The sequence below is a fragment of the Neltuma alba genome, unplaced genomic scaffold (assembly GCF_004799145.2).
Source record: "Neltuma alba isolate B1F8T4 unplaced genomic scaffold, ASM479914v2 tig00011993_pilon, whole genome shotgun sequence".
In the NCBI taxonomy this organism is placed as follows: domain Eukaryota; kingdom Viridiplantae; phylum Streptophyta; class Magnoliopsida; order Fabales; family Fabaceae; genus Neltuma; species Neltuma alba.
In genome coordinates, this window is record NW_021636566.1 from 275,839 (window position 1) to 290,073 (window position 14,235).

The 14,235-nt window shown below is 36.0% G+C and overlaps 1 protein-coding gene and 1 pseudogene across 4 annotated transcripts; one reads left to right on the top strand and one right to left on the bottom strand.

Moving 5' to 3' along the window:
- Positions 1-1,882: 1,882 nt before the first annotated feature.
- Positions 1,883-4,538, top strand: LOC114720648 (fatty-acid-binding protein 1-like). 4 transcript variants are annotated; one of them, XM_028906310.1, is made up of 5 exons: positions 1,883-2,367; positions 2,861-3,110; positions 3,477-3,568; positions 3,903-4,074; positions 4,358-4,538. In XM_028906310.1, exons 1-4 carry the CDS (start codon positions 1,983-1,985, stop codon positions 4,040-4,042), a joined length of 867 nt encoding a protein of 288 aa, XP_028762143.1. In that variant the 5' UTR covers positions 1,883-1,982; the 3' UTR covers positions 4,043-4,074; positions 4,358-4,538. The 4 variants fall into 4 exon arrangements, with proteins under 4 accessions (XP_028762143.1, XP_028762145.1, XP_028762144.1 ...); XM_028906312.1 differs by having other exon boundaries at positions 3,903-4,045; XM_028906311.1 differs by having other exon boundaries at positions 4,240-4,526.
- A 129-nt stretch (positions 4,539-4,667) lies between these two features.
- Positions 4,668-9,812, bottom strand: LOC114720647 (ent-copalyl diphosphate synthase, chloroplastic-like; annotated as a pseudogene).
- Positions 9,813-14,235: the final 4,423 nt, after the last annotated feature.

The following is a 14,235-nucleotide window of genomic DNA, read 5'->3' on the forward strand; positions in this document are numbered from 1 at the left end:
AAGTTATTTAAACTTTTTAAAGTGATTTTTTTTAACAAAAAGTCAGCTTATCTATAAAATTATGTGAAAGATCATTATTTGTTGAAATTGACCTTTTGAGTTGAGAAGGAAAAAAAACAGTTTTGGCATGGGTTTACCTTTTTCTGCCAATCGCTAAATAATAATAGTAGCAGTGGTAATCATAAAATGCACCGTCTAAATTAACAAACGGCGAACACATAGTGGATGGATGACAAAAGGGTAAAAGTGTGCCAGAACAATTGAGGTTGAATTAAATAAACAGAAACAGGGGACGTTTGGTTTGCGTAAGTGGCAAGGTGAGGGACCTATAAATAATAATAATAATAATATTATTATTATTAACATAATTAGTATCATTATATTAAAGAAAGTGTCGCTTGAGCCACGGTTAAAACACTCATTCTTTTCTAACTGGGAACCTCTACCACCCCACTAAATCATTCTTGCTTTGATTTCCTACTTTATTATCGTATATAGGCCTGCCTTTTACACACACACAAATCAATATGATTCCTACTTTTGATCTTAGATATCTTTATTAGCCCCATCCATTTCAAGGGACGGCTATATTCACTTCATTTCTCAACAGCACTGGACACACACACAACCATCCCTTTTTCTAATTCAAACAAGATAAAAGACAAGGACGTGACCTGGGAGCCGCCATTATAGCTTGGATCTGCCAAGTGCTGTGCGTAAATCACAATGACACGACTGTTCATCACTGATGCGGGATAACACTTGTGAATGCTGCCTCTTGTCACATAACCAGAATATACCCTGGCAACTAAATTGTTAATAATAAAAGCTTAATTAGTTATTGGAGCCATCCATCGGGAATCCCATCCACTCAGCAACAAGACGAGAAGTTCCGATTCGCTTTGAATGGAGTCCGGCACCCACTCTTGCGGCGTCGAATTCCAAATAAAAATCACGGAACGGGCTTCAGCTCCAAGGTTTTAATTTGGGCCTATCCCTCCGTTACCAAGAGATGGTCCAGCCCAATAAATCAAGTGGGCTTAGGCCTAGCCCAGCTTTGGGACTGCGGGACGGTGGGTGAATCTGATTATCACTTCATGCCGATGTGCAAGGTTTGTAATGTTCTATGTACCCTTTTGTTAAGCATGGCTTTTGAAGTCGGTTCAGCTCGTGACATGACTTTAACTAATAAACTTCTTCACTTGGCATAACAATGTCCTGCCTCAGGTACGTTTTTTTCAAAAAAGCCCAGTGAATTTATAAAATTCACCTCTTTTACAAGGCGCTCCTTGATATGGGACTGTTGTCATTATCTGTGGCGTCTATTTGATCCCCCTCTCTACACAAAAGACCAGATCCAATATCCATATTATTAATTCAATACAACCAACAGCGCAACAAGCGGAATGGTAGTTAACAGAAGGATATGGACTGGGGCCAATCCCAGCTACTATTTGTCGAAGTAGGCTCCGCGTTATTAATACACACCCATATTGGTGAAAACACGTTAGTAGTATTTAACACGTCGTTTTTTTCTCCATCCAAGTCTCGGGATTTTGAGACTCTAATTACTTGCTTTTTATATGCCCAGCTATCCTTTGCCCAAAAACAACCACTCTTTAAACCCAGTGTTAGTTGCAGACCTGATTTTATCTCATATATCTACACACATATAAGATTTTAATTCATTTTATCTCTTATATTTAACACATTTTTTAAAATTAATTTATCTAATTTATAACTAATATATAATTAGAGTGCCAATAATCTGATAAGTCAAGCAGTCAAAGAATTAAGCAGCCTGCTATAGTGGCTTTTTTTTTTTCGGGGTTTAAAGTGACAGGCGCTACTCGCTTGGGGTCACAGATCGAACGCCTCCCTCGCAATGACGGGAGTATCAATGCCACCTACGGACTACGAGTCCTTTGGTCTGATAAAGTTTTATATCTGTGTGTGAATCTCTTGACATTAACGACGAAAACATGGTGTCGCTCCGCTTCCCTTTCTCGTTTTCTCAGCCTTCGGGACACCCCCCAAGGTACCGCAACTCTCGCCCATGCTCTGTCGCTAAAGTTGCTGTGGTTGCCGTTGCCGCCGCTGCCGGAGCCACCGCTGCATATGCCTCCTCACAGAACCCAATCTCACAACACCCCTTTCTTCATAACGCTTTGAATTTCCTTTTCTCTTCTGCAAATTCGCTGCCTTTGTGGGGTTCTCTGAGTTTGGCTGATAGTTCGCAGCCCGTTACGGAGCCGAGGACTGGAGCGTCTTTTCCATCAGCTCTTGGCGATTCGCAGAAACTTTGCGGGGTGGGGATACGTAAGAAAAGCATTTTGGGATTGAAGAACATTGATGTCTATGCATTCGGTATGACATTCAACCTACCACACCATCGTTGGTTTAAGTGAGGGCGGCATTTTTTTCCTTGGTACCATATCTCAGATGCTGATTGCCAGAATGAGCTTTTCTTTATGATTTCTGGTTCTGTTTCTGCAATCTTAGCTGGACATTATGTCGCATACCCTATTTATCGTGCATTTGATTCTCACAGAATAGTGGTATTATTATTGCTGACTCGGAAATTCAAATTCCTTTGAATTACTGTGTGTTGGTGAGAAAATTAAAGCTAATGGCAGAGAACGTTCTTTCTCCTAAATGCTGCCTCCGTATGGCTGCACCGTGAATGACTTTTTAAGTGTTTTACATTATCTTAAACTTCTTTTTATGGAATACTCAATGCCGCTAATTCTATGCCTTCCTTGGTCCAAAATGATGCAATTGCTTTGGGTGTTCCAAAGGGGCATAATGAGGCTCTTGTTGTTTTTATGTATTTAAGAAAAGTGTTTATAATATATTTCAGGTGTTTATGCTGATGATAATGACATTAAGAAATTGCTTGCTGAGAAATACGGGAAATTTTCTGGCTCTGAATTGAAGGGAAAAAAGGACTTTATTGAAGATCTTATGGAAAATGATATATGCGTGACAGTTAGACTCCAAATAGTCTACGGTAAATTGAGCATCCGCTCTGTACGTAGTGCATTTGAAGAGTCAGTAGGAAGCAGACTGCAAAAATTTGGGGGATCAGATAATAAAGAATTGCTTCAAAGGTTAATGACTCCTTCAACTGCTGGTGTCGATTTCTATGCACTGAAAATTAGAGTCACTATGTCTCATTTGTGTAAAATTTTGTTGGTTACAGTTTACTCTCCGACTTTTTAATCATCTCTCACACATGCACAGACTAGCATGTGAGCTGGCGTGCAAATATCCTGTTATTAATTCTGTTCCTGTTTAAGGACTGCTAGATCTCTCTTTTTGCTCAAGTGCTTTTTTTATATTTGCTTCTGATAGATAAAATCACAGGAAATTCTATTCTAAATATCTGTGTAAAAGAGCAAGCGCATATAATTTTTTTCGCTTAATCTAATTTTTGTATGTTTATAGTATTACTTCATTAGCCAGCTGTGATGTAGGTTCACTTCTCAATTTAAAGATGAATACAAAATACCACGAGGATCAGTAATTCATCTCTCAAGAGATCGGGATCATGTTCTTCGAACATCAAGTAAGATATCCTTCTCCGCGCTGTGTTAAATTTTCAGATTAGGGATTCTGAACAAAGATTTAGAAGCTCCAGCAAAGAACCCATGCATCTGTTAGGTAGATGCTGATTTGAGGTGTTAATTAACTCTTTCATCAGTACTGATTTTGAGCTTTACAAGAGTTTTTTCCAGTTCCATCATATTCCCAGTTAATTACAGGAAGGTAGGGCGTGACAAACTATTTGCATTCTGGGAAAGTGTATTTGACCCTAGGCAAACTGTTTTATTTATACATACGTCTCTGTCATATCAAACTGCAACGAGAACCTCCATTTTTATGTTGCTTGTTCCTTGTAGTTGAGGGAGAGGAAGTGGGAAGCATCCAAAGTAAACTACTCTGTCGGTCAATTCTAGATTTATATATCGGGGAGGAACCATTCGATAAAAAGGCCAAAGAAGATGTTGAGCTCAAACTGGCCTCTTACCTCCAGAAATAGACTGTTAGTATCAAGAATCTACCACGTGATGTGTATGGATTTTAACCTTGTCTTTTCTTATGCGATTTTACTTACACGCATCCAGAGAGATACAAAGAGCATAGATGTATATGGGGTTTATTTCCCATCTTTATACTTCTCTATTTCATCTATTTTTCTCTCTAAATATGCTGTAGATGATCGCCGTAGCGAAGCAGAGAATCAGTGGTGTGCACTGAGCAATCTAGGAATGGTTTTCTATTGCATAATAGCTTAATGTTCTAAGATGCTGTAGCAGACATGTAATATTATGGTATTTATTTTCATTTTGCACAGGTGCAGAATATATGGTGGATGAACGTCATGTGGTGTGACCCACTGATTACTCTTTGTAATTTATGCTGTATTTCCCTTCATGTTTATTGTTCTAGAGCCTATGCTATTACCTCGACATACTCCTTTTGCTTTTATGCATGATATAAAACGCATTGATGCTATATAAGAAGCTTTTGGTGTTTTTGAGAACTAGTTTTATTACTTTATTATCCTTATTCATATGTTTGAACAATAAAAGAGCTGCTTAGTACATAATTGAGTTGGCTGTCCCTGAAAGAGTACGGTGACATACTGCCATTAATTCTAAGAGTAATGGTGATTTACATCACATCACTCTATGGAAGAGAACTTTGGCAAGATGAGAGTTGATGGTGCCTGCATCACAGTAAGCTGCATAGTAATAAGCCCTTGCCACAACAAAGAATGTGTTGTTGATATTGGATTCTAAGGTATTGGGAGGATCCTCGGTTTGAAGCACCAATTCAACAAGCTTTCGCATTTCTGATTCAATTTCAGGTGTAGTTCTGCAGTTTGTTCCCAAGTGGCTGCTTCCACCATCATGAGCCTGGAAGCGGCAAAAAAAATTAAAATATACAAGTGTCATTTGGCACCAGGAAAAAAAAAAAAAGAATCAAAATTTGTTTAATGTTCTTGTGTCTGTTCTTTGCCACTGACCTTGTTGGACTGGTAATGACGGAGGCGGTTGCAAACAGAATTGGTGAGTTCCATCAATGTTTGATAGTGAGGATTGAAGCGGAGCTCTTCTAAGCGACGGCCAGCACTCAGATTCATCACTTGCACCATTAGCTCCGCTTCATCCTGGGATCCGTTCCCTTCCCTTTCCCAGCTTGACATCCATCTTTGCCACTTTTTTCATGTTTAAAAAAAAAACAAAGAAATAAAAGGAAATCAATAAAATAGTGGAACGTAACACTGCTGAATTCAGGGTTTAATTTATAGTAATAAGGAATACTCACGGCTTGACGCAAATCGTGGACGACTTCATGACCACAAGACTCGGACATCTGCGAACCGAGGCTGTCAATGGTCCCCAGCAAAACTTCCACTAGCCTTTCTTCTGCCTTTTTCTCCTTTGATTCCCTGCAAACCCGAAGATGAGCGTCATCCACGGCTAAGAAACATATACATAATTGGTCGAAACAAGAAGCAAGGATCCACCAACACAAAATGACTTGTGTGGTTGGAATTAATTGAAATGTTAGTTTGTACATAGGCAGTTAGAGATATAAACCTGAGTATTGAAGAATCTTGTCCATTAATGCCGAGATTGAATCTGTGCACAAAGGCTCTCCTTGTTTCTTCATTCTTAAGGAAGGACGAGATTGTCTCAGCCAAAACCGCTGTTTTAGCCCATGCAAGTCGCTCCTGACATCTCTTAGGCTCAAACGTGCTGGCTGCGGTGACGAAGTAAGCAAAGAGAAGAACTTCTCTGCTTAATCCAAACTCCTCCAGTCCATATTCCGAATACCACCTAATTCATATATATGATTGCCGAAAGAGTTAAAGCTCAATGACTGTTGATTACTGTGAAGCATATATAAATTGAAACATACTTTGCTTCATTTTACATACCCTTGGATTTCGTCCCATTCTGTAACATGCAAAGCCTGACAATTGTTGTAATCTAATTTTGCAAGTTCAAGATAAACCTCATTGTTCACGTACGGCATCCTGTCGAAATTAAGAGAATTACTAGATTTAGATGCGACTTTCTTCATCATGAAAAGGATATAAGCTAAGGATATGGTTCTCGATAATTCCAAAAGGTATGAGTATAACAAAACCTATATGAAAACAAGAGTACCTGTAAAGGGACTTGCCAATCCAGGCATCATTTTCACCGCCATACTGATCAATGTAGAATCTTGTTTCCAATCTGGGCAAGCTTGCATACCACGGGATGTCCAACGCATAACCCACCTGCAGGCACAGTCTCTTGTTAGTTTCCTGCGTATCTTTTCCTCCATGAATTTAACTAATTCTAATTTCATGATATGATTTATACAGTGAACCAACAGAAGACATAATTTAAGATACAAACCTCGCCAGGTAAATCCTTCATTATGATCCATTTATCAAGGAGCTGATTCTCAGCACGTTTCTGAGTTAAATAATTAGCTGAGAATTGCATGGCATCCTCAAGTATCTTCTCCCCTGGAAACAGCACCTGAGAAGCTCTGTATAGATTGAACATTCCTGTCACGGCTGTTGTTGACTGCCCGGCGAAGCAAACGAATTCTCCATTTTTCTCAAAATTCTTGAACACATCTATCAAATTAATTAAAACGAACGATGATATTAGAAGAAGATGATATACGAGTACTCTTTACTTTCTGGATTGCATACGTGCAAATAGTGGTTGAATTGAACGTACTGGCTGAAACTTGGAGGCCATGCAACCTCAGTTGTCTGAATCCCATAGCAGTATCATCAATGTCGCGGACCTCTGAATTTCGTGCCCAGCAAATGCCCATCTCATCCCAGTGCCTGGAATTTAAGTTACAGCCATATATAATTGTCACTTTGATTAGAAACATAAGAACCAGCCGGTTATGAGACCTTTGTTATATACCTATAAACGTAGTTTATAGAGTCCTTGATTTCTTCCTGGAAATATCTGGAAATCCCAAGGCGTTGCAGCCGATCAACCACCCAAATGTGCTCGAACAAATCAACTGGATACACATTGGGAACTGATAAAAAGAAGTTAAGAAAATATAGTTAGTTAGTAGATGGTTACTAGTATTTTCTAAAAAGCCAATAGAACTAGAAAGTGAAATACCTCCCCCATCGAACCTCTTGATTATTCTGTCCAAGTATCTGAGAGAAGCTTCATTCTTGGTGTGCATGAGGGCATAAGCAGTAGAAGATGGGGAGAACAAGAATGAGCCATCTTGGGATTGGAGTTTCAGAAGCTGGTCCCACTCCAAATTTGGCATTCCTTCCAAACTGTGGAGCAGCGTTGTGGGCACTGTGTGCATCACATTCCTCGGTATTCTTCCCCCACAATCACACAAACACAAGTTAAAACACTAACATAATATGTACTACCTCTAATTTTTAATATAAGAGCTAATTTTACTTTTAACTTGATCCTAAATATAAGATTATATTCATCCATTTTTTCTAAAGTAGTTCTAATAATAATAACACATATTAAAGATTCTTTCAAATCGTAGTTCTAACTAATACAGATGACTAATAATAGTATTTTAAGAAAAACAACACTTATTTATTATAAATAACTACTACGTCCGGTCTTTAATATAAGTGCTTGTTTGACTTTTATTTTAATCCTAAATATAAGGCCCCAATCTCCTTTGTCTTTCATACTTATTCATTTTTTTTCAAAAATAGTCCTTGCAATAATGATAGTTTTAACCAATACACTTGATTAGTAAATATACTTTAGAAAAGATAATTTTTATTTATTACAAATAACTAACTAATTAGTTTTTTTAATTTACTTAAATCAGTCAACTAGTTCTTATATTAAGGATCAGAAGTAATAACTTAACAAATTTTTTTAATTTAATCAAATTAGTTAACCAACTCTTATATTAAACACAGGGAGATAGTATATGCCAGAGCTTTACGTAAATTAAAGTACTCCTTATAGCATATGAACGAAGCTAGTTAGCTATGGTGAAGAATGAATCTTTACTTTTTGAGCTTTAGGTCTCTCATTTCGAAGATGCGTTTCAAGTAAGGAGAGTCAGAAACGCTGGGTACTTCAATGTTCAAACTTCGAGCTATATCGAGAAGTGAAGGAAAAGCAACTTCAAAGCCGATTAGCACATGCACAGCATTCTCATCCTCAAGCTTGCTCAGATTTGCATTGAAAAATCCATTCCTACACACGCAAGTAATAGTACGTACAAGATTAATTAGAATGAACATGATGGAGGAAATCACGAAACAAACTAAGGTCTTGTTCATTATTGAACATGATGATCAAGAATCACCTTTGTGGCACTTGTCGGGATGAAGATTCCAAGAAGTCAACGCGACAACACAAGCCAGTGTGCTGAGGATTCTGTCATGGGCAGAGAACAGAAGAGCATCGCCCCATGAACCATCAGGAAGCTGATTGTTGGCAATATTCAAGAGCTGAAGGGAACTGAGGGGAATCAGATCCATCGTTAGCTTTGACGAGAGCAACCCACGCTGTGTCATAAGCTGAGATGCTTATCTCTCCATCTTCCATGGAGCTCATCATCATCCTCACAGCATCTATTCTCTTCCTAATCTCATTTTCTTCAGCAATCTTTCACAACACATATATATTATGGCCACAAAATCAGCTAATAAGTTTATCCTTCATGCTCAAATACACACACACACACACACACACACACACACACATATCTGCGTTAATATTTTGTGCAGTTAAAATTGAGGGGCGAGAAAAGAGTTAACCTCATGAGGAGGAGATTCCTTATCTCCCCATTCTCCCAACTGTCAACGCTTTCTGCAAATACAATAGAGGGGGGAAAAAAAATTTGCGTGAGCAATCAGACAAGAAATAAAGAGGAAGAGTTGAGTAATAAGTGTTGAGTTACATTTATGTTGAGTACACATCTTTAACCTCCAAACTGTATTTAAAAGAACTGAACATGTTTGTAGGAAAAACTTACATTTTATGTTGAGTACACATCTTTAACCTCCAAACTGTATTTTAAAAGAACTGAACATGTTTGTAGGAAAAACTTTCTTTTCTTTGAAAGGCACACAAATTATTTTAAAATATAAGGGTTAATATAATCTTTAGTCCATCAAATTTGTCCTTATTTAGGTTTTAATTCTTCAAATTTCAAACAATAAGGTTTGATCTTTCCAGAGACAAAATGGTCCATGTTTTTATTAATTATAGGGATCAATATTTTAAATAAAGAGAAATTTGAGGGACTAAAACCTATTATTTGAAATTTAAGGGACCAAAACTAAAATCAAAGCAAACTTAAAGGACAAAAATTATATTAACTCAAAATATAATATTATTCTTTAAAAATCAAGTCAGATTATCAAATCATCCCTAAAAATATGTTGATTTCTGTTACAAATTTAGAAAATATATTTTTACTTTGTTATTTCAATGTGATTTATTGGAAAACTTTATTGATTACTGCGACGATGGCTTTTTTATTATTTGATAAAAATATTTCTGAATGATTAATATAAAAATAAAATCGTTAGACATCAGAGTAGAACAAATAGAAAAAGCGAATGAATGGGAATTTATTCAGAGCAATGATAATAGAGAGGGGGAATAGAATAAAGTTGGTAATTAATAGCATAAGCAAATTAAACAAATTAGAGAAAGATATGGGACCTCGAGGGCGAGAGCTGGTAATGGCGTTACATGTGGTTGGAGGAGGGCCACCAAAAGGGAGACGAGGGCCGTTGCTGGCTTTGAAAGACCTGATGCCTGCATCCACGTCGCAACGCTTTTAATCTTCCTCCATATATAGTTTTATGAAAATTTTATACATTGCAAATATATAGTGAAATGTAATTTAACTATATACGTGTGTGGTAAATTTGTCGGATTTTTCTCACATAAATACATACCCACCATGTATATAAACGATGCTTATGATCTTAAGTACGTACATCTTCACCAACATTTAATGTTAGAATCCTGGTTACAAACGCTTCTTGTTTTTAAGACAAAACAATGAGGGTTTTTTTTTTTTTTAGCATTGCCATCTCGAATTCAAATTTTTTTCAGTAAACCATTCAGTATTTGCTGGAGTTATATTAGACCTGAACTAATTCGAGTTGAATCGGATCGATTGAATCCCATACAAAAATGATTCTTTCATAAGCATTTTTTGTATCCGCACCAACTCAATACCGAATCATTATGCTCTCAGCAACCCCTTAGATTTTCTGTGAGGAAATTAAAGAGACAAATTTGGCCATGGTGCAGGAATTTTAAACAAAAGAAATGAACAGTAATGAAGAGAGCAGGAGAATCAGGGCAGGCGTGGGGAAGATAATAAAAGAGAGAGCAAAATTGAGAGATGAAAATAAGCAAATTAACTAACCAGCAGAAGAAAGAGGGGAAAGACGAGTGAACGAGGAGGGAAAGCAGAAAATGGGCTTAAGGGGTGCACAAGTATGCAGAAACAACCCCAGAAGACATGATGATGATCTTTATATATGTTTATAATAATAATAAAATATCTGAATCCCCTCTTTGTTTTGCTCTGAGATGTTGCACACAAGTGAAGAGGAAAAGGAGTGTGTATATATTGCTGAGAAGGTGCCTACCAGAAGGCCTTCAGCAGGTAAATCACGGTTACATACCCCACCGTTCACAAAATTAATGCACATAATCTAAAACATTAATTGAGTTTTTAGTCGTCTATGTACATAATTTAATAGTATTTTCATTAATGAAGAACAACTAAATTTTGTGTCTGAGCAAATATTTATTGGCACATTTACATTTTATTAGCGTCGTTTCATTACTATTTACGTCTACATGTATTCGGTTGCATGCAGACGTTAAACAAACAAGTCCATAAACACTTATCGTCTTCCTTTTTACCTCGCTCCCTCTTCATTATATGTTACTATGCTATTTTTCTTATAAGAATTAAGAAATAAATATTATTGACATAGCAAATTATTTGTTACTTAATGGCTAATTCGTTTCTCTTTTTTTCCCCCTTTTTATGTCATAAAAATGTATAAAGATATTCATGAACACAAAACTAAATATTCTCGTGCCAAAAGACATAATGCTAAGGATTCCACGATATGCCGAGAACATGAGCTGGTCAATAATAATTAGAGTAGTAATAATAACACTTGATTAATACGTATACGTTTCCTTATATTGAAATGAAAAGGAGGAAAGCTCAGTGCCTGACATGCATCGAGGACAAGTGGTTTACTCTATTTGGATATTCCAAGAATTAATTAATTAGTTCATGAACTCATACAAATTCATTCAAATTACATTAATCTTCTTCCCCAGCATTCAAACCACATTAATTACTACTAGCACTCAATTTAGCACTCAATTTCACTAGCGCGCGCGCCTTGAGAATTAATTAAGGTGCATGCATTGAGTTATTTTTATTGACTAATTTTACATTTTTTTGTCAACTTGCTTTCCAGAAATAAAAAATACACCCTGATGTTGAAATACAGTATTAATTTATATATTATCATTATCATGTTCAAATAGATCATCTATTAACTTGAGTGAATAATACTCTTTAGGTCTTATTTATAGGATAAAAAGAGCAATATTTTTTTTAATCCTATTTATAAGTCATTTCATTTAATTTTTACTATGAATATATTATATTGTTCGTCGTTTATTATAGTGCTGATTGTTTTTTTTCTTTGAAATATATATATTAAATGAGAGTAAAGGTGAAAAATTTATTATATTTTAATAGAAGGTTAATGCAGTTTCAAGTTTTTCTTAATTTGTATGAAACATGGTGAAAGTACTTTATAACTACAAATTGCACACACTCGCTTTTTTCTTTTCTAAATGTACTACCTTTAGTTCTTAATATAAAAACTTATTGACTTTTATTTTAATTTAAATATAAAATCCTTCTCTTATATATTTTTTTAAGATAGTTCTTTGAAATAATGATTTTAAACCAATAATATTAACTTAATTAGTTTTTTTTAATATATTTAAATTAATTAACTAGTTCTTATATTTAAAACAGAAGATATACTTTTTAATTTAAAGACCATTCAAATTAAAAAGTATTTATTTGGTCTGGTAGTTGCGTTTGTTGATGACTTAAACTCCGTACTGATATTTATAATCATCTTCTCCTCCCCTGCAATGTCACGCATGATGACAGCGTTTTGACTGGTGTGAAGTATCCATGCTCATTGGTCTCAATGGTCTGAAAAGTTATCCACGCTCTGTCTTGTGGTTGAGGTATAGCCATGCAGGCTCTAGTTTGGAGGGGTTTTTTGGGTCGACTTATTTCTAAGCTTTATGTTTTAGTTGGATTAAAGCGCTAGTACTATTCTTTTCGGCAATGGACTCGTGCTTCCTATGGGTGACATCATCCCGTAAAAAGTAAGCACTATTTTCAATCTTAATTATAAGATCTGATTTACAGTTTATAAAGAAAGTTTATAACCAGGATTGACAGAATTTTTTATGTGTTTTTTTCACTCATGTTTGGATAAAATTATTCTTTTTATTAAAACAATAGGTATTAGAAGATATGCCCACATTTTAATATTTAATATCCGATAATATTTGAAAGAATATATTTTTACTTGAAAAAATTACCAATAAAGACTCTCAATATGTAAAGTTGTGTGATTTGGGATCCTTATTTGGAAATAGCAAATAAGAACTGGTCCTACTTTTGCAAATATGAAATGTGAGTGAAATGTCTAAATGTCCTCAATCAAATTGTGATTTGTCTACTAAAATTATCATTCATTAAAGTAAACTTGTCATTTCCCATAGTCACCTTGTCATTTGGCATATCCTCAGCGAAATTGTGATCTAGTCTACTAAAATTGTCATTTGCTAAAATAAACTTGTCATTTTTCATAGTCAACATCTTATTTGGATGAGGAGCATTTCAGACATTTTATCACAACTTCATATTCACAAAAGTGGGATTGGGTGCTTATTTGCTATTTTTCAAATTAAAGGTTTCAAATCATAATTTTATATATTAGGGGGTTTTGATTTGCAATTTTCTCTTTTTACTTAGGCAAAAACTTTTTTCCCAAACAGGAACAGTTTATTCAACGGGTGAAAAAAACACAGTGCAACTTGGGCTACTGACATCATACGAAGACACGACAAAAACAACAAGAAGTGAACTGGAAGCCCAGCGTAACAACAGACTCAAAGTAAATGATTGTTTCAAAAGTTCAAAATTGAAAATAAAAGTGTTTATATTTAGATTGAAATATAAAATATATCTTATATTCTCATATTAAAAACAAAAAAAAAAAAACAGAAGAACTTCAGGGAAAAAATTAAAAGCAAGAGCTTAGTTTACCTTTTGTATTGTGGGAACAAATAAAGGAGAAAGTTGAGGGATGACAGGGCCCAAGACGATGTTCCCTCGTCCGAGGAATAAAAAATCAAAGCTGGGCTCCTCCCCAGCCTAGCCCCACTTCCAAATACGGCCCTACTACCTAATTCCATAAAAGAGATTTGCTGATACACTGGGCTAACAAGAAGGTGCAGCACGAAAACTTAAACCAAAAAAAAAAAAGAACACAACAAAGGGAAGGGAGAATTTACATATGGATTGCGCATAAACGACTCCAAGATGCAAAACGGAAGGTAATCTAAGTGTGATATGCCCAATGAAGTGGGCAGTTCCCAAATTAGGACCATAAGGACAGTTGAGTGAGTGGCCTTTTTTCCAAGAGGTTTTCTTCTTCTCTTGACGGACTCGTCCCTTTCACCATGTGTTGGGAACGTCCACCCTTCATCTCTGCTGTGTCTCCCTCATGAATCTTCCTTTTTCCTCTCTTCTAACTTCCAAACTTCTAACTTCGACCGAACCTCAGTAGCAAACGTCACACTCGGACACACCCTCCCTACGTAATTACGTGTTTAACGCATTTTGGTAGTCTTAATGTCAATAACTCATATGTGTGTGTCCCCGTGCATACATATCAACAATATGAATTAATACAACTTGATATGTTGTCCAGTTTGTGAGGGTTTGATTTCACACGTGAATGCCTCTCCTTCCACAGCATTATTGGGGATTCCAGTTCATTAGAACCAGCAGCCGGAGCTGCTTGGCCTTATATATGCCCGATCTCCCTGATTCGTGTTCTGTGTATAATGCAAATACTACGATCACAAATCAAATATTAATTAA

What these genes read in the sequence shown, in the direction of transcription:
- LOC114720648 (XM_028906310.1), top strand. Translation starts at nt 1,983, where the DNA reads ATGGTGTCGCTCCGCTTCCCTTTCTCGTTTTCTCAGCCTTCGGGACAC. An exon ending in CATTGATGTCTATGCATTCG is followed by an intron (nt 2,368 to 2,860) that starts GTATGACATTCA and finishes AATATATTTCAG; the next exon opens with GTGTTTATGCTGATGATAAT. An exon ending in AATAAAGAATTGCTTCAAAG is followed by an intron (nt 3,111 to 3,476) that starts GTTAATGACTCC and finishes GCTGTGATGTAG; the next exon opens with GTTCACTTCTCAATTTAAAG.